The sequence below is a fragment of the Alexandromys fortis genome, unplaced genomic scaffold (assembly GCF_014885135.2).
Source record: "Alexandromys fortis isolate MF-2015 unplaced genomic scaffold, M_Fortis_MF-2015_v1.1 scaffold_149, whole genome shotgun sequence".
Taxonomy (NCBI): domain Eukaryota; kingdom Metazoa; phylum Chordata; class Mammalia; order Rodentia; family Cricetidae; genus Alexandromys; species Alexandromys fortis.
The window spans coordinates 339,676-362,804 of NW_026068025.1; the positions used below are offsets into that span (position 1 = coordinate 339,676).

Genomic DNA, 23,129 nt, shown 5'->3' on the forward strand with positions numbered 1-23,129 from the left:
CTGTGACGTCCAGACGGAAGGAGACCTTCTGTCCCCCGGCCTCACAGATGTACTCCCCAGCATCTGCCTGGCCTGCCTCCTGCACCACCAGCCTCCTCTCGCAGCCTGAGACCTCCACTCGAACCTTTGAGCCAGAGCTCAGCTTCTTCCCGTCCTTGAACCAGGTCACCTCAGTCTGGGCCTGGGCCACTTTGCAGCTCAGTGTGGCACTGGCGCCTGCCTCTGTCTTCACCTGGCTGCGAGCCTGCTGCTCCTTGGCGAACACCACCTTGGGCTCTGTGGACAGATAGGGATACACAGGATCAGAGCATTATCTAGATCAGCAAGGTCACAGTGGGAAAGACCCTGGGAGGGTCAGCTGAACAGCAGATGTCCTCCAGGCCCTGTACCCTCTGTGCTCAGGACAAACCCCGGGGGCCTGGAAACACAGGGAAAGTCAAGCTCCCTCATCCATCCAGAATACATTCCAAGACCTGCAGAAGGTGCCTCAAATGCAGATAGCACCAAATACTGTGTATGTATTTCCTGAGAAAGTTTAGTTAAAAAAATTAGGCTTGGTAAGAGACTCATAAGCCAGGTGTCCTTGTGCATAGCTACAGTCTTACATTCGGGAGGCAGAGAAAAGCAGACCCCTGTAAGTTTGAGGCTAGCCTGTTCTACGTAGCAAGTTCCAGGGAAGGTTACATAGTGAGATACTTTAAAAAAAAAATAAAGAAGATATAATAATTATAAATACACATGTGGACTGTCCTAAAGGACCTACCTGTGACATCCAGACGGAAGGAGACCTTCTGTCCCCCGGCCTCGCAGCTGTACTCCCCAGCATCCGCCTTGCCTGCCTGCTGCACCACCAGCCTCCTCTCGCAACCCGAGGCCTCCACTCGAACCTTCGAGCCAGAGCTCAGCTTCTTCCCCTCCTTGAACCAGGTCACCTCAGTCTGGGCCTGGGCCACTTTGCAGCTCAGTGTAGCATTGGCGCCTGCCTCTGTTTTCACCTCACTGTAAACCTGCTGCTCCTTAGCGAACACCACCTTGGGCTCTGGGGACAGATAGGAATGCACAAGGTCAGAGACCCCAAACTATACATAACCCTTCTTCAGGGCCTGGGGCTCATCAGAGCCCAGGCATGGCCAAGGCAACACTTCCCATAATTGACAGATCATCAAGTGATCATAAACAAGGTTCTGTGTCACGTGGGTCCCAAAGCTGCATTGCTGAAGCTTCATGTGTGGAAGGCCTGGGCATGCAAGTTCTTGTCACTGCCCTAAGAACCTGCAGGCCCACTCTGATGCTTGCTGGCAGGTGAGCTACTGTAGCCCTTAAGGTCATCACTGCTAGTGTCCCTTAACAATGCCTATCCTGACATTTAAGGACAGAACTCTGACTCTTCCCTGCCTTGGAACCCCCAGAAACTTCAGGCCATCCATGGCTTCCCAGCCCTCTTACATTCAGAGACCACAAACAGCAGGAGGAGGCACATTTGGGAGGAACGGCCACCTCAGTCCCAAACCAGAAACCCACATCTTTCTGGACCACAGCAGAGAGGAAGTGCAAGACAGCAAAATGCAATAAAATCAAGCAGGAAAGAGTGGCTACGGTGTGTGGCCTTTTCCCACACTCAAGGACAGGGTGGAGAGGGTTGGACACACATTCATGGTCACATGGGAATTATGACATGGCCAGCGAGGGCTCCCAGAACCCTGGGGACCAGCAAGTAGGAATGGACAGACAGAAGCATCTCCTGCCATCTGAGGGACTTGCTCTGCAGCCATGGGATTCACCCACAGCCAACAGCCTAAACCCCAACCATACTTATGTTCACTATTCAAGCTCATCACCCCAGGTTGGTGTTACCAGGGAAAGTCCCCCAAGATTGGCTCACCATCAGCCTAAGTTGATCAGATCTATAAGTCACTGGACAGAGCTGAAGACACACAAAAACTAAGGTCTAAGGACAGGGAGAACACCAGCCCAAGATACCTGATATGTCCTGGAATAACCCCATTGAGCACAACTCTGGCACCCACCTGTGACATCCAGATGGAAGGAGACCTTCTGTCCCCCGGCCTCACAGCTGTAATCCCCAGCATCCGCCTTGCCAGCCTGCTGCACCACCAGCCTCCTCTCGCAGCCCGAGGTCTCAACTCGAACCTTTGAGCTGGAGGTCAGCTTCTTCCCGTCCTTGAACCAGGTCACCTCAGTCTGGGCCTGGTCCACCTCGCAGCTCAGTGTGGCGCTGGCGCCTGCCTCTGTCTTCACCTCGCTGAGAGCCTGCTGCTTCTTGGCAAACACGACCTTGGCCTCTGGGAACAGGCAGACAAAGACACTTGTTCAGTGGTTCCTTCCAAGCCCCTAAGTCCTGGATTCTGGTTAATAAACTCTGGAATCCAGGAAACTCCCAAAGCCCCTTGCTTGGCAGTGGGTGTGCAGTGTCCAGTCAGTGTGTGATGCCAGATCCGACTGGCAGAGCATGGCGACAGGAAATCCCCAGGCCAGCCCTTCCAGGCCAAGACAGTGTTCTCCTATTCCCTAACCTACCGAAACACTTTCCACAGAGCAGAGGAAGGCCCCATTCATAAACACATCCCCAGTTTTCTCCACCACCTGGAAACTGACTGCGCCATGATTTTTACTGTTGGAAACAGTCAAACTTAAAAAGCCATATTACTAAGAATTCTATTGCACAGAATTTATACATGTGTAGGCTTTTAGAGCCCGTGTGAGGAACGCATGCCTCTGGAAGGCAGCAAAGAGATTTTAGCTGTGGAGACATACATGGACCCCACCAACGGTCCAGTGTGGGGAACCCCAGACCTCTCAAGGGTGGTATGCACCTATGCCAGAACTGTAAGTCTACAGCATCTTCACGCAGGGAACAGAAGGAGATACCCTTGCCCTGTCTGGTGTCTGAAGCTGCCCTCAGCCAATGCCATATCCCCATGTCCTACTACAAGAAGCACTGGCAAAGACCCAAGCATCTTGCTGTTTTTGCCCCAGTACTCTTATACATGTGCTTCTGGGGTCCAGCTTGGCTCCCAACCACAGCATCCACAGTCACCTGCTACGTCTGTGAATAAAAAGCTGTGAGGCCTACAGGGTATGGATGAAGATGCCCAGACTTAGACTACATGTGACTTTGACTCTCACCCATACCAGAGAGGTTCCAACCCCAGCTAGGAAGGCCTTCTCCCTACAGAGCTGAGCTATTCACCACCATTAACACACACACACACACACACACACACACACACACACACACACTGGAAAACAGTTACCCACTGCCTAGAGCCCCTCAGAGAATGCCTGGAGCTAGGGAACAGAGGATACACATCCAGAAGACAATGCAGCCCCAGGACATGACGCCAGCCCCACTGCAAACCTGTGCTTACCTTGCACCAACAGCTGGTAGGCAATGCGGCTCCCACGACTAACACACTCATAGAGGCCAGCATCATCCTGCACCACATCCCGCACCAGCAAGGCTCGCCTCCCAGCTGACACCTGCATCTCATACTTGGGTCCTAGGGGCAGCTCACGGCCATCCTTCAGCCATGTCACAGCTGCAGCCTGATCCGACAGCTCAGCCAGCAGCTGTGCCTCCTCGTGCAACCGGGCCAGCACCTCTCGGGCAGCCACATCAGGAAGCTTGTTGCTGGCTAGCCCCAGAGCTGCTACAGGTCAAGGGTGGTCAGACAGATGGTGGGAACAAAAAGACCACAAGAGAGCGGGCAACAGGAGTCACAGGCAGTGAGGGAGAGGGGAGAGGATATGAGGGTGGAGAAAGAGAGATTAAAGGGAAAAGAGAAACCCAGGAAAAAGGGGGGATTGGAAGGAAAGCAAGTTAGTGAAAGGCAAGAGAGGGAGGGTATGAAGAGGAGGTAGGGGGAGCAGAGAGAGGGAGACCATGCGGAAATCCAGATGTAGGGGGAGTGAGGCAGAGGTGAGAAGGGAACAGGCAGGCAGAGAGGAGACATAGGAATAGACAGACAAGAGAATGAGAAAAGAGGCAGTCAGAGATGCCATCCAGCCCTGGGGCATCCCGTACACATGCATGCATGCGCACACGCACACAGACACACACACACACATACACACACACACACGCGCACACACACACACACACACACACACCAGCCTCAACTGCCAGCCTGAGGTGAGCAGCCTCAAGCCCCCAACTGTCCTACCCACTTCATCGCATTGCCCTCAGACAAATCTTCTCCAAGAGACTACCTCTCCTGCCTACTACCCCACTGCAAAGAAAACGGGACTCAGGGACTCGGGCCTACCTCGGACCACCATCTGGATGCTGGTTTCAATACCATCAGCCACAAACTTCAGCTGTGCCCCATGCAATCTGGCAGGAACCTCTCTGATGGTGAGCGTATGCCGGGTACGGTCACAGCGGATCACGTATACACTGCTGGCTTTCAAGGGCTCCCCATCCAGGAACCACTCGCCCTCAGAGGCCACCGTGAGGTCCACAGAGAAGGTGACCTCACCTCCCTCCACTGCCTCCACCGCCTTCAGAGGTGTCTTTACTGCCAGCCCGGGGACTGTAGGGAGGGTAGAAACATGGTAAGAGCTGGAGACAATAAGAGCACAGGTTCTGGCTCTCCCTCCTCTGCCCTGCCCCCACAAAGATGGAGTAGCTGAAGCCTGACTCCCTGCGGCTGCTGGGTCCTGTCTTAGGATACCCCCTCCTGTATGGGGAGGCTTCAACGTCCCCCAACCACATATAGAGTCCACTTAAGATTATCATCCTGCCTCCCCTATAGGCAGAATCATGCTTCGGGGTCAGGTAACTCAAGGGAGGGTGGCAGCCCCGTGATGTTTTTGGATGGTCTCACTCACCCAAGTGGATCGTCCCTGGAAACTCAAGGTAAGGACTCTGGCCAAAGTGGTTGACAGCTGACACACGGAACTGGAAGTCCCCCTCATCAGCCACACCAGCGACAGTAAACTCAGTTGTGACCAGCCATTCCGCTTCATGACACCGGCTCCAGGCATAAGCACCAAGCTTCCTTTTCTCCACCACATAACCATCAATGGTGACAGGGCGCTCCCCACAGGGTGGTGGGGACCAGCTAAGGGTCACAGAACTCTCTGTCTTGGCCTTTACCACAGGATCAGCAGGGGGGTACAGGGGAGGCCTCCTGGGTGCTGTGTAAAAGATAGGTTGAGCTCACCAACTGAGAACTCCCTCCCCCCCGCTTCGGGTCACTCAGAAAGGGAATGTCAGAACTTGAGTCTTTCCCTGGCACCGCTCTGGTGGAAGTGATGGTCCCACCCCCCATCAGTGGGTGCAGAAGCCCTCTCCAGACCTGCTGTCACACAGTCCCAGTGGGAAGGCCCCTCCGCAAGAAAAGAACTCAGAGTAGAGGACCCACAACCACAATTTTCTGCCACCCTCGGACCTCCACTGGCCAGGGGAGCCCGCAGCACTGAGGGAGGATGGGGCGCAACTGTGTCCCTGCCAGGAGGGCCACCCAAAGACCATTCTTCCAACGCTTACCTGATACGCAGAACTGGGTGGTCGTTCGGCAGCCACCAGCCACAAAGGCCACCTCACCCATATCCTCCAAGGTGCACTGGAAGATGGTCAATGTGTGGCACGTGCCTTCTGCGGTGATGGCTACCCGGCCCCCTGCCACCATCTCCTCCTGGTTCCTTAGCCACCGGACAGGACCCTCGGGGACATCTAGCTCTACCCAGAAGATGGCTGTGTCTCCAGTGCGCACTACAGTCTTCCGAGGCAGCTTTCTGGTCAAGTTCCCTAGAGTGAGAAGATTGCCAAGATGGTAAGACAAGCCCCTTCCCTGTGGATCCCATACTTCTTTTGCACATACCCCTAATAAAAGTGTGACTTACATCTCATCTCTCTACCCATCCTGCCCCATCCTCCCACCTTCTGGTCCCTTGTCTTTCCAGAACCAGACTTAACCCTAACCCTAGTCTCCCTCTGACTGCTGCCAGCCTCATCTGTCCCCAGCCCCAGGTCACTGCACACCTCTATGCCCTAGAACCTCCCCACCTATTGATCACTTCTAGTGCCCTTGCTCTCTCTTCCCGGTCTGTCCCGCCCAGTCCCGCCCAGTCCCGCCCAGTCCCGCCCAGTCCCGCCCAGTCCCGCCCCGCCTGCCTTGGACCGAGAGCTCTGCCACGGTGCGGCTGCCCTCTGTGGTCTCGCAAATGTACACCGCATCGTCGTCTGCGGAGACGTCGCGCACGGTCAGCCGGCGCTCGGTGCCCTCCTCCTCGATGCGGTACTTGGCGCTGGCCCACAGCCGCGTCTCCTCCTTGAACCACGCCGCCTCGGTGGCCGGCAGCGCCACCTCACACTGGAATGTGGCAGACTCTTTCTCTCTCACCTCCAGGTCCTGCAGTCGCTTCTTGAAGGGCACCGCCGGTTCTGCAGGAGAGAGGTCGACGGGTTTATTGGAGGAGGAGGAGGAGGAGGAGGAGGAGGAGGAGGAGGAGGAAACACAGCGGACCAAGGGATCAAAAATGGAGAGGGTACAAGGTCGGATAGGTAAGTTGAAGAAATAGAGTGGAGAGTAAGAGAAGGGGAAAGTGGAGCACGGAAGAGACAATGGCAGGGTGAGGTGTGAGGTAGGGGTGTGCAGGAAGGGACGTAGGGATGGTGACTGGGTTCCCTACGGTGGTTCACGCCAGGAACCATCCTCGCCTGTTCATTTTGAAGAACCAGAGTCGCCCAGACCTCCCACTCAGAATGCAGCCACCCGACCCTAGCCGAACTTTTGGAAAGAGCCTCACCCCTGCGCATGTGTTGAGAAGCCAGTTTGCTCACCTCGCACGACCACCAGCACCGAGCTGTAGGTCTGGCCCACGAGGTTGGAGGCTGTGCAGGTGTAGAGGCCACGGTCCGACTGCTTGCAGAAAAGAATCTTAAGGACGAAGTTCTCTTGCTCATCCTCATACACCACGTGTCGCCGGCCCTCGGTCACCAGCTGCCCGTCTTTCTTCCACACTGTCTCGGGCTTGGGCTCGCCGGTCACAAAGCAACTGAGGCGAGCGTGTTTGCCTTCGGTCACCGTGCAGGTGCGTGTGCCGGCGCCAGGTGGGGAGGGAGGGACGCCCTCAGCGCGCATGGCCTCGCGCCGCTGCTGCAGATGCGCCAGGAGCGAGGCGGTGGAGGTTCCGGGTGGTCCTGCAGCCTCAGCGTCTGAGTCCACCACGAGCGCAGCGGCAGCGCTGGCGGAACCCAGTGGGTTCTCTGCTCGGACTTCATAGGTGCCACCGTCGCGAGGCCGCGCCGACCGGATGCGAAGCGCGCTGGCCTCTCCGTGATCTTCCACGCGCACATGGGGGGCATCGGGTGGTCCCAGGCGCCGCCCATCTTTGGACCAGCTCACGGCAGGTTGTGGTGAGCCGCCCACGCGACATCGGAAGGTAGCGTCTGCGCCCTCGCGCACGCGAATGGAGGTGGGCCGCAGCAGAAAGTGGGGCGCCTGCTCAGCGCACGTGCCCTCCGAGTCTACACGCAGGCCTACGGCTGCAAAGGCCTCCCCTATAGCGTTCCTCGCGCGACATACATACTGCCCACTGTCACCGAGTGCCAGATCCAAAATGGTGAGGCGGTATACATCCCCGTCCTGGGCCAGGCGGAAGCGTGCTCCTGCCTCCACTGGCTGCCGGTCCTTCTCCCAGCTCACATGTGGCGTGGGGTTACCCACGATCTGGCAGCTCAGCGTGGCATCCTTGCCCACAGATACCACAAAAGCCTTTGGCCGTGTCAGGAAACGAGGCGCTCCGCTGAAGGAGTGGTCCATGATAGCAACAGGGCCGGGGGTCTACAAAGGGCAAAGATGAAGGTGGGGATGCTATTAAGATGAGCCAGTCGCCTGTGCCACATTCGGCCCTCTTCCTTATCCAGGGTTAACAGGAAAACTCAGTGGGCTACCCCCTCAGTAAGCCTCATTTTCTCCTCCACTCCCAAGCCAGCCTAGTAGCTCCAAAATCCATCGGTTCTGATTAGCCCTTTTTGTGACTTGGAAGTCTAGCATCTTCAATTACCTGATGTACTTCCGGTCTACCCCCTACTCCAGCCTCACTACCCAAACCATCAAGTCCTCTTGACTGCCAAGGGGACGTGTTCTTCAACCAGCAGGAAAGAAAAGGAACCCTCACCTCCTGAAATGAAGCTCGTCCTAACGGAAGTGCTCTCTCCCACTGGGCTGCAGGTGGCCCTCTAATCACTAGCACCTGTCTGCCCTCAAGTCTTCAGGGAAAGCCTGGCCCCAGGTAAGAGCGGGGTGTAGGAAAGTGCAGCCAATGGCTACAAAGGCTAGCAAGAGGGTCCCTATAGTCTGGGGTCAGTACAGACAGCTTCTCTCTACGAGAGCTGGGGCCCAGCTGGGCCTAACTTAACTTGGGGCCTGATGGCCGGGTCACACTACTCAGTCCTTAGCACGGTCCTGCCAACTTGGACCCTCTGCAAGAATGAGACTGCATGCCTCAGCCCTCCTAGGAATCATCGGCACCCAGATAACATTGACCTCTGCCCGATCGAGGCCCCTGCCAGCCAGCCTCTGATCCAGTGAGTGGATGAGACTATCTGCCTGCACCGGGTCTTATATAAGAACAGTGGGCACGGAGCTGGCTCAACAGGCTCACCTCCTCCACCCCTGGCAGACATGAGCACCCCTTAACCACCGCCTCTACATCTGCCCCGCTTTACCAGAGCTTCCTGGGCTGCCTGCTATGGGGCTGGCCAGTGGATGGGTTTATGTTCCACCGACCCTCCAGTTTCCAGTCCTGTGATTCAGGTAGCTAATCCCCCTAATCCTCTTCCAGGAGGCTGACTCTGGACTAGGACTGAGCTGCACTGGCCTGTTTGCTGACTCACTGTCCAGTCAGCACCTCTGTCCCCCACCCACAAACAGGCCTCATCTCTTAGGGTTAGGATAGCCATCGGGCAGCACCTACTGCGGTCTGTGAGCAGCCCCTGAAGCTGCCATCCGGCATCTGTTCCGTGGAGGGTCTGCCTTCACATCAGTATCAGGGGCCTGGCATCAGAGGTCTTTCTGGCCTCCATGCTCAGTCTGCAGGTTCCCCGGGAGCATGGCAGGGCACCTTCTGAGTCTACCAACCATCCTATACATGGCCTGGGGTGACCCAGCCTGGGACCCATAAACCAGCATATGCAAGCAGCCTGGCACACACATGTTTCAGGGGAGCTGGGCCCAGCCTCAGCAGGTGCACAGGCCCTGGAGGGGCAAGAGTAATTGGAGTTCTCCTAGCCCCCCACACATGGTGCCCCTGGGTTTCCTTGTCTGCTCAAGGCCTGGTTCCCTCCGCAACTATGTTACCAGTCAGTTGAACACCAAGGCACTGGCCACTATCATGGGGTCAGAATGACAGCCTCAGAGCCACTCAGCCACCCTGACAAGCAGGGCTAAGGCCAGAGAGAGGCTCCCGAGACTGGGGAATCTGTTCTTTTCTTTCCTACAGATGAAGAAACCGAGACTGTAACAGAAGCTTCAGGAAATCTATCCCTGACAGGCCCCTCCTCTTGCCTGATTTGGGCTAGAGGCTCTGGGCATGTGTGCTAAGCAGGGCACTGTCCAGGTGACCAGCCCCATCCTCTCAAAGAAGCCTCTTCCTCCGAAGTCAGCTCTTCCTCAACCCCTAGTGGACTTCTCCAACCCAGCAGGTGCCGTGAACCCCACTACTGCCCAGGGTGGATTGCAGGAGCCCCTGCCACTGGCTCATACAACTGGCCACACCACCCACACCCTCCACCCTCCACAACTTTAACAGAACTTGGCTACTTTGATTCTTGCAGGGTGGACCAGTTTTCTGGATGAACCCAGGGGGCGGTGACACACAGACTGGCCAGAAGCAGAGGCTATCCCCTCCCTGGAACTCCACCTTGCCGGCCCTCTCTCTCCTCTACAGCACTCTGAGAACAGAACCAGCAGGCCTGTGGCCCCCGTGCCCTTCTAGAGCGGATTTCCAAGGGCAGCCCCTGAGCTCAGCCTCACCTTAGACCCTGGGACTGTGGCTTCCCCCGCTCCCCGGGAAATTCTTTCCCGGAGTCAGGTGTCAGTGCCCCTCTGGCTGTCCCCTCCACTGAGCCAACAGGCCCAAAATAGCCCCAGCTGTCAGCGGGCATCCATCTCGGAAGAGCTGGGGGCAGGGCCACCAGACCCCCAGGCAGCAGGAAGACTGGGGGTAACCCGGCCAGTGGTTGCACAGTACCAGCCCCAACCCTCCCAAATCCCAGAGGGCAAATTGTCCCTTCCCATTGTGAGGTCTCAACTCAGAGATACAGAAGAACCCAGCTCTGGCATTCCGCCCATTGTCATCTCAGGGAGTGGCCCAGGTTGACCAAGCCCCTAAGATCCCCATGTTCCACAAACCACCATGACCTTCAGTCCATCTGACCTCCAGGAGCAAGAGTGGGCCCTCCAAGCAGCTCTGCCTCCTCACCTGTGTGTGCCTGGGCTGGGGGCAGCGTCCAGAGGTTGGGGCAGCGCCCAGGCAAGGGGCACAGATGGTGAGTTAGGGGCTGCTGGGTCTTGCCTCCTTCCTGGGGCCCAGGCCGACGTGGTTCCCACCCAGCAGCCCACACTCCAGCCGGTCCTCAGACTGGACAGGGACGAAAGGACAGGCAAATGCTGTCAGCTGAAGAGGGCTGGGCCCGCCCCTGCCCCACCCCCATTTCTGGTCAGCCCAGCCCAGCCTAGCTCCAAAATAGCCCCTGGTGTCACAGTCCAGGATTCAGTTTCACCCTCAGTCCCAAGGAGGCAAAGGGCAGGTGGTCAGGGGCAGGGAGATGCCTGTGTCCTCCCACTGTGATGTGGGCAGCAGGAGTTGGTCTAGCTTTCCTCGGACCAGCATCCTGGAGTGTGGTGGGGGACCGAGCATAGGGTCCCAGAATGGTGTCAAGAGGGTCCAGTGAGCAGTCCTGAGGACAAAACTTGACACTGACCATGAAGGGGACCCAGGCCCACCACACAGAACCAGGTCAACATTTAAGGGATCACAAGACTACACAGGGGTCTAGAATCGGCCCAAGGGGACACAAATCAACCCAAAGACCCGGGAGTAGTTTATTTCCTTTTACTGTGTGCACATTGTCCTCCCCACCTGGCCTATCTAGGACCCAGTAGTATAACAGGGTGGCCATTAGCCATACACTGGTCCCTGACTCACCCACTCTGCCCTGTCCATACCTAGAACCCAGGCAACCTTGTTCCCCATGCCGTGCTCGGGCTGGCTTGGGTCTGTGTGTGGTGGCCTTGAATGAGAGTGGAACCCTAATAAGAACCAACCTAGCCAGGGCCATGGGATCTGAAGCCGGGATTGAGCTGAGCACTGTCTTATGCCCGGGCAGGGCTGTTCATTCTTCCACTGTGGACTTTGGAAGTACCTGCTGCTTTGTGTCCCATCAGGACTGCCCATTCCCCCAAACTTGGAGTCGATTCTGCCCAGGGAGAAGATGAGCTGGCAGCCTAGGGTTGGGGGTAGCTGATGGGATCCTTGGTCTTTCCGAACCCTTAGGAGACAGTATTGAGGAAGGCATAAGTTCTTCCTGCCAGCCCCTCTTAAGGACATGGGGAATCAAGGCGAAATGCCAAGGCTTGTCTTCTGTGGCCCACACACTCTATAGCTGCCCCCCACTTGCCAGTTCTGTGGGACCCAGGCTGGGAGCTACTTCACCCCTCTACTCTGGCCCCTATTCTGGAGCCAAGGCCAGTGTTCTGTGTCCTTGCCTGTACTCTGAGCCTGTGGTAAGGGTTCTCTTCTGATAGTATTCCCAATCCTCACCTGACAGAGAGGGTAAGAGGACTCTCAGGGTTCCTGTGTAGGTACATTCATTCTTCTCACAAGTTTCCCTTTTCATGGCTTCCAGACCCCCAAAAGCCCCACCCCTAACACGAGTGCCACAGGGGAGGGGCTTTAGCATTCGAATTTCAAAGGAGAAAGCACCTAATCTCCATGAGGAAAGAGAAATGGAAGACACCAGGTCCAGGAGCAAGACCCTGAAAAGCTATGGCTGATGCACGCACACGGGCTCTTATGGGTGGGAGTGTGTGATGTGTGAGTGTAAGTGTCTGCGCAGCTGTTAGTTCACGAGTGTGTGGGTATGGAGACATCAGCTTATGTGGAAGCATGCATGCCTCACGCCCACCCAGGGCATGCATGGAAGGACACAGGAAACTATCGAGCTCCCTGACTACCTCCAGGGCCTGCTGGCAAAGTGGGATCTTCTTTTGCTTGAGTGATACAGTTCAAGGTTTTGTTTCATAGCCTGGGTTGGCCTTAAACTCACTCATGGTCCTCCTGCCTCAGTCTCCTGAGTGCTGGTATTTCAAGTACATGGTACCAGGCCCAGCTCCTCCTAACTCCAGGGTTGGCCCTAGGTTCTGTTGGTCTTCACCCTTACCTCACTGGCTCATCCATGAAGTACCATTCTGGCTGGGTTTTCTGTCTCCCACCTGGGTCTGAGTGATGCTTGCACCAAAACTTCCTGAAGCTGCAGTGGGCCCTGCAGACTTGTGCATCTCCCATCCATCAAAGTCCACAGGACTCAGTGCTCAGCCCAGGATCTGCCCCATTTCTTGCTTGCATCCTTTGGCAAAACAATTGTTTCCTGAGCCTCTCTCATCATCGTGGGATATAATAGAGAAGTGGATTCTTTTGACTCCAGACCCACGGAGAGACACCGGTTCCCACAGGAATGCACGTCCAGGGATTTTCGCAGCTGAGACATGTTAAAGGAGAACGGCTGGCCGTACACACTATGAGACAGAGGCTGGAGACAAACAGGTCCGTTGCCAAGCTGTCACAGCCCAAAGTGAATCATTCCAGGTTTCTACAAGGCCTGGACTCCTCCTGTTCTACAGCTCCTCCTCCTCTCTGTCCGTGTCCTCCCACTCTGTGCTCCTCTTTCTGTAACCCCTCCCCTTCACAGCTGCCCTTCTCCAACACTGGCTCCTCAAAGCTCCCCTTCTGGACAGTCTGTTTGAAAGAGGAACTGCCCTTCCCCTTTCCTGCCTGGGAGCTAGCACTTGGAGTGGCTTGTACCCGTGTCCTCAGGATGTGGGTCACCTCTCTGTCTGTGTGTGCATTTGTGTTTCTGTCTAGTCAGGAGCCTGGCCACTTCTTTACCCCAGCGAGGACAGTCACACTATTGCTGAGTCTGAAAAACACATGCAAAACCCAAATTCATCCTCCCCCAGCAACTCTCCGTATTGCCCCTTTACCTGACCCTAGCAATTACTCTGCCTCTCTGGAATTTCTATCTATTTTATTACTCTACATTTGAGTGAGAAATCTGGCACCTGTCACTCTGTATCCTCTTCCATCCATGCACTCAATAATAACAGAATTTTGCATTAGGTAGAACCGCGCTCCACTCTGTGGGTACGTTAAATCCGTATTTAATATTTGGATTTGTTATACTCAGATTCAAACACACTCAGATAGAAAATATTCAAAAAAAAACTCGCAGTGATGGTACACACCTTTAATCTCAGCCCACAGAGGCAAAGGCAGTTGGATCGCTATGAATTTGAGGCTAGCCTGGGCTACATAGTGAATTCCAGGACAGCCAATGATACTCTGTCTCAAAAGCAAACCAAAACAAAGAATTGTCTGTCTTGAACAGATATGAACTATTCTTGTCACTAATTTCCAAGCAAAAAAGACAGCTATTGGCACAGCTTTTACATTCTGTTGGGCATTCCCAGATAGCTAGAGATAAACTAAATACAGGGGAGCAGCTGGATACCATTGACCACAAAGCTATATCGCCCCAGCACTAGAAAGCTGAAGCAGGACTGGGTGTGAGGCTAGCCCAGGCTGTGATGTAAGACCCTGTATCAAAAAGCCAAGGGAAGAAGGGGGAGTGAGGGGGGGGAACAAAAGAGGAGGATATGTGGAATTTCTTCTGCAACCCCTAAGCCATTCTGAATCAAGGACTTGAACATTTGTGGATTTTGGCAACAGCGGGGTTGGGGAAGAGCTCCTGGAGCAAATTCTCTAAGGATATCAAATGACAACAGTACACACTGGTTTTTTTTTTTGTTTGTTTGTTTGTTTGTTTTTCACTGATCAGTTGATGAACACGGGGCTGTTTCTGTTCCTTGGCTGCTGTGATCACACTGCAGCCCATGCAGGAGTGTAGAGGCCTCTCAGGCTAACTTCTTTTTGTTTGGCTATATCCCCAGGATAGGCACTGCTGGACTAGTGGTGGACATAGTTCTAACATTTTAAGAACCAGAAGAGATACAGACCAAAATGTGCAAAAGATAAAGCATGAGCACATTCTGTGACTCTTACACAGCCCCGTGTCCGTGTTAGCAAAGCTGTACCATGTGTCTCCTTCAGTTTCCGAGGATCCAGCTGAAGTGCCCTCAAGTGTGTGCAGAGAGGGACGGTGATGACTGCGCTCATTAGCTTGGCCACGAATTCTTCTCTAGTGTGCACACACACCAGCTCATCCCATTTCACTTCTAAAAGGCACGTGATCTTCATGAGTTACACCTCAGAAAAGACGTTGGGGTCTAAGAAAATAAATTTAGGCAGAAACCAACAAAATTTGATCTCCAGGGATTCTGGAGCCCTTTCCTACATCTGCATCTAATATGATTGCGTTGAGAGGATGGGGTGTCTCTGCATAAGCTGTGTACTCTAGAAAAGCCTATGTTTAATTCCATCCTGGGTATTTTATTTGGGAAGCATCTCCAGGACTTGGTTGCCTCATGGATGTTAGGCATCTGACAAATACATGTTCCCAACATAGGAAGGAAGGCCCACAGTCACACACTCACCTTCCAGTGCCCTTCCGGGTCAGGCTCTTAGCATATGTTCCCAAGGAACGGTGCCTTCCTGCCTACAACAGATCAAGGCTAAAGCAGTTTCTCCTGAGTGAAAAATGAGGACCAGCCCTGGGGCCAAGGGACAGGTGCACTCGATGCCTGATCACCCCTGGATGGGGTCCTGGCTCAGAAAATCCTATTAGTGGGGAAAGGCACAAGATACAAATAAACCCTGGAGTAAGAAAAAAAAGCCGGACGGTGGTGATGCAGGCCTTTAATCCCAGCACATGGGAGACAGAAGCAGGCGGATCTCTGTGAACTGGAAGCCAGTTTGGTCTACTTATCAAGTATCAGACCATTCAAGACTAGATGGTGAGATCATAGAGAGAGGGAGAGAGAGAGAGAGAGAGGAAGAGAGAGAGAGAGAGAGAGAGAGAGAGAGAGAGAGAGAGAGAGAGAGAGAGAGAGAGAGAGAGAGAAACAGCACCACAGGGTGGCAGTGGTGGTGGTGCACACTGTTGGGTCCCTTGAGGACAGGCCTTCACACCCTACTTGATCTGTTTTGCACTGTTGTGGTTAGTTGTTCCAAAACCAAGAACAATCTGTTGTTTTCAGCAATGTTTCTAAAGATGTTTACCCCCTACGGTGATGAGCTTCTTGCTTTTGCTGGCTCAGCCTCCCCTGCTGAGGGCTATATATATACTGTGTGAGAAAGTGGAATAAAGGCTTGTCTGCAGAACCTGAAGTGTGCTGTGTGTTAATCCTGACGTCCCTCCCTCAGAGAACTACAGTTGCCGTGACGGCGTGGCACACACTTTCAATCCTAGCACTCAGGAGGCAGAGGCAGGTGGATCTCTGTGAGTTTGAGAACAGACTGGTATACAAAGCTAGTTCTAGGACAGTCAGGACTACACAGAAACCCTATCTCGGAAAAAAAAAAGCTGGGTGTGATGTTGTTGTTTGTACACCTTTAATCAGGAAGATCTCTGAATTCGAGGCCAGCCTGGTCTACAAAGCAAGTTCCAGAACAGCCAGAACTACACAGAGAGACCCTGCCTCAGAATGAGCGAAGAAATAAAAAAGAAACAAAGCAGGTGTCAATTCTGGAGGTGAAATGTCCGACAGCTAAAATGACATATTCACTGAAGGGTTCAGTGGAGATTTTATGTACCGAAAGAATCGGTGATGCTGTAGATAGCCTGAAAGTAGGCAACCTAAACAAGGAAAGTACAATGAGACTTAGTACAATGGAAGACACACAATGTGGAAGACACGTCAACACACATGCAACAAAACAAGTCAGCAGAGACAAGGAAAGCTGAAGGAGGCTAGCAGCCAGGAGACAGCCGCGGAAGACACGGGAGTGCTCACCACCCAGTCTGATCAGTACACACTGTCTTCATGAGTCACATCATCACAGTAGACCGCACACGTTTGTGGAATTAAAGTAATAATACATTTAAGACAGAAAAGGAATCATTTCTTCTCTTGGGCTGGCAAACAGCTCAGCAGGTAAAAGTGCTGGCTGCAAGGTGAAAAGTTTGAGTTTGACTCCCAGGACCCACATGGTGGAAAGGAGAGACCCAAACTCCTCGACGTTGCCCTCTGAGCTTCACATTTTACACACACACACACACACACACTTTATTTTTTTAGTTCTTAAACTTTTTTATCAAAACAAAATTAAATGTGATAGATCATCTAGAGTCCCTTTGTCAGTGTGTGTAACTGCCTAACCTGTCGTACCCTAACCAGGACAGGGGCAGGGAGCTATGGATTTCATGGGAAAAGGACAAGTCATCTTAGTCCTCTTTACGGCGGCCTGCTATATGACTTTTCCCGGGAGATGAGAACAATTGTCTATTCACCCCATATAGGGCACCCATGACAGAGCAAACAGCCATTCACACAATTGTATCTTGGCGAAACAATGAGTTCATTGGGGTTATTTACAGAAGCATGAAAGACTCACAGAAGGCTGCAGCACTGAAAAGCCCATTGAACTATGGGTAACGAGTCTCAAAACTGCCCCCTTGGAGCTCCCTGTTCCAGTAACTGTACATAGAAGTTTTATATATGTATCTAATTGGGGAGGGGACTTGGGAGCCTCATAAGATGTCTCAGCTTCCTGATTTAAGAATCCCCCCTCCTTCCAGGAGGAAATCTTCCAATTAAATGGAAATATCCACACAATAGAACAAAAAACAGAAATCTTTGAAAAATGCTAAATCGCGGCATTCAAATAAAGGCAATTTGCATAAAATTATGACGATCCTGACAGACACTTTAACTAGCGTCCCACTGGTAGGGAGTCTGAGGTTCTTGGTTCTTGGGTGAATTCTGCACATTTCCTCCCGGATCTGTTTTCTTGTGATATCCAGGAGGAATTCTGTTGTGGAGACCAAGTGCAGAATCTGAAAATGACCAACTTGGTAAAACGTTCCATGATAAAAGCTTGTTTAAGAATTTAAACAACTTTAAGGAAACACAAGAACATTAAGAATCCATCTTATGTTGGCTAAAACAGATGTCAAGGGAAAAAAAACTACTTTGAGCAAAAGGATGTAGCAAGGCTTTGAAAGGGTTTGTGAAAACCTTTCTGACATGTCCAAGGGAGACAAACCACAGGAGGCCTTGAACCAATGTGGGCCGCATCAGCACCAGCCGCACCAGCCACATCAGCACCAGCCGCGCCAGCCGCACCAGCGCCAGTCACTGCTCCCCAGTCATAATTTAAACGTGGAGTCAATGGAACTAGGAGCTGTCATGGAAGAGGGTGCAGCTAAGGCTAGGGCTGCACAGATTCCTAGGAGAGAGACTGACAGCCGCAGTTAACTGGTGACAACGTGGCAACCTTTCAATTCCATCACAGTTAGAGAGTGGCACTTCCTACTCCCACGCCCTACCAAGGGACTCAGAACAACCTGGGTCTCTGATCTCTCAGAAGAGCTTAATGTTCTGGACATCAGGTTCTAGCCATCATAGGGTCATTCTGCATCCTGGGCTTGTCTTCTCATCCTTAGTTGGGCGGAGGGGTGCCTCAGACAAAACCAACTGTAGACGCACCATCGAGGTGCCCAGGACCTACATGGGGCAATCACAAGCTCACTCTCCAGCAGGCAGGGCGAAGGCCAGCACAGCGGGAGAGTAGAGAGCACAGAGCGTAAGAAAAGCTGCCCACACGTGCTAGTCTGTGTGTGTGTGTGCGTGCGTGTGTGCATGTGTGTGCATGTGTTTGTGCACTGGTCTACACCTGTATGTGCAAACATGAAGAGGCCAGAGCCCCTAGCCTCTGCTAACTAACGCCAACCTAACAACCACAGAGACTCAGAGGGCTCTTGATACCCAAGCTTCTCAGGAAGTGGAGAGCACAGGAACAGGAGAGTCACAGTAAATGGGCAGATTCAGGAGGCAGAGAAGAAAGGATGTTCCAAAAGGTGAACTGAGGAGGATCACATCAGATACTCTGAAAGAAGGACCCTTGGCCATGAGGATCAGAAACAGAGGTGGGGTCCACTGAGGTTGAGCCACAGTGGTGAGAGGCTCCCCTGTAATATCTACTATGTGGGGCATCAGAGGCCTGTACGCAGGGCTGTGGCCCTGGCAGGGACTATGTGCTTGAGTTGCTCTGTTAGGACAGATGGAAGCCACTCTCCTTTGATTCTGGCGGCTCTGGCACTGTTCATTGGTGCTCATGGGCAGAATAACACACTGATGGCTGTGTGGAGCATGGGGACTGGCCTTCACACGTCCAGACCTAAGCGTCCCTGTGAAGGAGAGGGAAGGGTGCACTAGACAACCAGCTCTCTCAGAAACGAAGCAGCTGAGCTGCTGCTTCCAACATATTATGGGATGGAGGGTATCTGCTCAAAGAGGCTACCCTAAGAGCTGGAGAGAGGCCTCAGTGGTTAAGAGCACTGGCTGCTCTACCAGAGGTCAAGAGTTCAGTTTCCAGCAGCCCCGTGGTGGCTCACAACCATCTCTAACTGTAGCCCGAGGGGATCTGATGCTCTGTTCTAATGTGCAGACAAAACCGTGTATTTAAAATACACACATAAATAAAAGGCCATGCTGAGGTCTCGCTCCAGAACCTGAGATAGAAGCTTATTTAGAAAGAGTGTCTTGGCAGCGGCAATCCAGTCAAAACAAGGTCAGTTGGGGGGGGGGGGGGGGCCGGGCCATTAAATGGTGTTCATATAAGCAGGAGAACTGTAGACATAGAGACAGTTACAGACACACACAGAGGCCATGTGATAGGAAGTCACTCGGAAGACAGAGGCTAGGTGATTCGGCGGCAGCAGGAGCTACACACCAGGGCCAGGTGGGAGAGAGTGGGGAGGCTCCTCCCTGGGACCTCCCTTGCTTTGGGATCTTAGAGCTTTCACCCAAATTGTGATGGCTTATTTTAAAAGTCACAGGACACTAATTTAATATCACAGACAAAGCTCAAGCTGATTAAACACAGAGCAGAGGGCTGGAGAGATGGCTCATCAGTTAAGAGCACTGGCTGCTCTTGCAGAGGACCCTGGTTCGAGTCCCAGTGCCCACAGAGCAGCTCACCATCATCTGTAACTCATGTCCCAGGGCACCTGATGCTCTCTTCTGACCTCCATGGGCAGCTCACAGACAAACATGGAGACAAAACACTTGTGCACATGAAATAAAAATAAATCTTTTTTAAATTAAGCTGTAGTTCTTACTATGGCTCATCGATTCAACTGTGTGATAGAAGCTCAACACCGTAAACTAGCAATGCCTGTTCAAAAATGATTTTATACATACTCATGGCAGCATGGTTCACAACGGGAAGGGCAGGTGAGGCGGCTCAGTGGGTAGAGGCAGTACCTGCCAACCCTGACAGCCTGAGTTTGACCCCTGGAATCCACAGTAGAAGGAGAAAGAACCAACTCCTAAAAACTGCCTTCTGACCTCCACATGTGTGCCAGGCACTTTCTTTTTTTTTTTTTTCAGGCACTTTCTTATACAAGCGTGTGTGTTTCATACATATTCCTTGCAATTTAAAAAATGCACAACTTGAGACCCTTGACTTTCCGCAACATGGCCTTGAAGTGACACCAGCTCTATGCTTAAGAATTCTAGAATGACACCACCCTGGCATGTCTTAAAGCAACGGTCTGAGCAAGTGGAGACTGCAACCCCCTGGCTTAGGGTTGACTGGGGGGTGGGAGGGGAGCTGTGGTGGAGACTTGGAGCCATAATCACAAATAACCAGACAAACAGTTCATCACATACTGCTTGGAGATGGGGGATTCAGAGCTCAGGGTTCACTGTGAACCACACCCACTCTGCAGCCACTGCTGTCTGTCTGGTGCTGGGTACTAGGCCACCCATTTGCTTTTCAAACTGGCAGCCTGCAGGGGTCAAATCAGAAACCCCGGAGTGTTTGTCTAGCAAGCACAAAGCACCACATAAACCAAGTGTGTGGTCCACACCTGTCAGCCCAGCACTTAGGAGTGGGTTCTGAGGTTTCAGAAGTTCGAGGTCATCCTCAGCTATACACTGACTTCAAGGTCAGTACTGGATATATAAGACTCTGTTTTTTAAAAAGGCAAGCAAGAGGGCTAGAGAAATGGTTCAGGGGTTAAGAGCACTGACTGTTCTTCCTGAGGACCCAGGTTCAATTCCCAGCACCCACATGGCGGTTCAAGACTGTCTGTAACTCCAGTTCCTGGGGATCTAACACCCTCACACCAATGTACATGGAATAAAGTAATGATGTGGGAGTGATTTCTTATTAATAAAGAAACTGCCTCGGCCCTCATAGGACAGAAAATTAGGTAGGCGGAGTAGACAGAAGAGAATGCTGGGAAAAAGAAGCTTAGTAGAGGAGTCGCCATGATTCTCCCGCTCCAGACAGACGCAAGTTAAGATCCTCCCTGGTAAGCCAGCTCGTGGGCTACACAGAATATTAGAAATGGGTTAGAACAATATGTAAGAGCTAGCCAATAAGAAGCTGGAACTAGCCGGGCCAGGCAGTGTTTGAAAGAATACAGTTTCCATGTAATTATTTCGGGCATAAGCTAGCCATGCGGGCGGCCGGGTGCCGGGACGCAGCCCTGCCGTTCCTATTTCAACAAAGTAACTTTAAAAAAAAAAAGCAAGAAAGAAAGAACAAAGGAATGGAGCCCTATGTGTGCTTGCTCAGCTTCTTCCTTCTCAGGGAGGAGTGTGGCCTGTCCCTGTCACATACAAGGCAGCTGACAGGCGTCCTCACAGTGCCTACATGACACCAGGTTGGTACCCATACAGGATGTTCTAGCCCTGAAGCAAACCAGGCAATAGGGGCACCTGAAACTGAGCTTGGAGAGTGTGGCCAGACAGGGCTAAAAGGACCCAAGAGAAAGGTGTACCTACGTGATACCACCTGGTTGGTTCTGCTCCGTTTCCCCATTCACAGGATCCTCTTCCCCACTGAGGGATGTGGCAAAGAACCCATGGGGAGGCTGCTTATACCACAGCTCGTGAGAAGGAGCTGAGGTAACAACAGGGCACCCAGGGGAGAGGGTGCAAGGACCTCTGACCTCTCAGAGCATAAACAATAGTGACGGAAAGAGTTGGCCTTCCAGCTTTTCTTCAAGTATAATGTTTCTAATAACCTAGCTGTATTGTTTTCCTTTCTCCTCATTTACAGAGCAATGGGGCCAGGAGCTGGGGGTGGGGGACTTGAGACAAAAATATTGGAGTCTAGGATGGGGGACCCTCCTGACTCCAAGAACCCACTTTCAACAAGCTTCAACAGCATATAGCACTTGCCAATTTACACTCCACCCCTGTCGGCATTCTTCCTGTCCTCTGGAACCGCCCTCAAGTCGCTGAATGATGATGTATTACACTGATCTCCTATCTGTTGATGTATTACACTGATCTCCTATCTGTTGATGTATTACACTGACTCTCCTATCTGTTGATGTATTACACTGACTCTCCTATCTGTTGATGTATTACACTGACTCTCCTATCTGTTACCCTAGCTCGCATCCTTCTGTCTTCTCTGTGCCCTAACAATCATTTTGAGGCTCAGTGATGCCCAGCTCCCAATTCTCCAGAAACCATGCTCAAGGACTTCCTTATAGGGCGAGCATTTTTTTTCCCCAGTCAGGATCTGGGTAGTTGTTACTGGCCTTGAATTCTGATCCTCCTGCCTCAGCCTCCAATGTGCCAGAGTTGCAGGCATGTGCTGGGCATAGTCCACTTTTACTTTAGAACCTCTCTTTTTACAAGTGGGCTTGATCTGTTCAGGAGCCCTCACTCACTTTCTCGATTTTCTTTCTTTCTTTCTTTCTTTCTTTCTTTCTTTCTTTCTTTCTTTCTTTTTCTTCTTTTTCTGTTTTGTTTTGCACACAGGATTTCTCTGTGTAGCTTTGGAGCCTGTCCTGGAACTCACTCTGTAGACCAGTCTGGCCTCAAATTCAGATATCCGCCTGCCTCTGCCTCCCGAGTGCTGGGATTAAAGGCGTGCACCACCCCGGCCAGGCCTCACATTGTATTTTTAACCTGAACACTAATTATCACGTGTCTCTGGGGCCCCAGTATGATGGCTGGTGAGCATATTTGCCTCGAGATGATCAGCTCCAGGATGGCTGGGTTTCACCCTCACACACAGTTACTATTTCTCTGTGATGAGAACATTCACAACGCTCTTCCAGCTATTTTGAAGGATATGAGCACTGTCATTGTCTGGTCGCCCTTCTGGGTAGGAGAAGAGAATGTCTTTGTCTCAGCTGCTGTGACCTTGTACCTGTTAACCGCCTCCAGCCTCCCTCCCACCTCCTTCTCTGCTAATCGCTAGTCCCTCCCTGTTCTTACTCAAACGTAAATCCTTTACCTATAATATCTTCCACACGTTTATCTTACACAATGTGCCTGGCGACTCTATCCTAAAAACTGTGGACTTGTCTGGCTCTCTCTCATAGGATTCTATTAAGCATGTGTGGTATTTTTCCAGTATCCTCTGAGGCTCAGGCATCTGAAACATCCCTGGCCGGGAAGACTTGCTGGCTGGGAGCCAGGTGCCCAGTAAAGTCATTTACATCACCTGTACCCTTACCCTGGGCGACCCTGATGCAGGTAAATTTACCCCTGCTCTGTCCTGCCTTCTGGCCTCACAGGTCCCAGGGGCTTTTCCCAAAGCCACTCCTGACCTCTGCTTAGCAGAGAGCAGAACAGACAGCTAGTTGAATGTGGTGTCAGAAGTTCTGGGACCCTATAAACTAGGAATGCATTCCCCAAAGCCTGGTTTGGAGGAGGTCTTAAAATAACAAAAACAAGCCAGGCTTCGTGGTACATGCCTTTATTCCCAGCATTCAGGAATCTCTGTGA

General features: G+C 52.4%; 1 protein-coding gene and 1 long non-coding RNA gene across 2 annotated transcripts in view; one reads left to right on the forward strand and one right to left on the reverse strand.

The window, feature by feature from the left end:
• Positions 1-15,460, reverse strand: part of Obscn (obscurin, cytoskeletal calmodulin and titin-interacting RhoGEF) — a 140,684-nt gene extending 125,224 nt beyond the window's left edge. Inside the window, 10 exon segments of the mRNA XM_050163756.1 lie at positions 1-276; positions 764-1,039; positions 2,028-2,303; positions 3,390-3,671; positions 4,287-4,553; positions 4,852-5,160; positions 5,513-5,773; positions 6,140-6,409; positions 6,809-7,811; positions 10,453-15,460. Of these exon segments, the coding sequence (XP_050019713.1) occupies positions 1-276; positions 764-1,039; positions 2,028-2,303; positions 3,390-3,671; positions 4,287-4,553; positions 4,852-5,160; positions 5,513-5,773; positions 6,140-6,409; positions 6,809-7,790 (3,199 nt within the window). The 5' untranslated portion in view covers positions 7,791-7,811; positions 10,453-15,460.
• Positions 7,801-10,454, forward strand: LOC126514681 (uncharacterized). The gene is made up of 3 exons (XR_007595639.1): positions 7,801-8,262; positions 9,472-9,673; positions 9,806-10,454. It is a non-coding gene; the product is annotated as an uncharacterized lncRNA (long non-coding RNA).
• Positions 15,461-23,129: the final 7,669 nt, after the last annotated feature.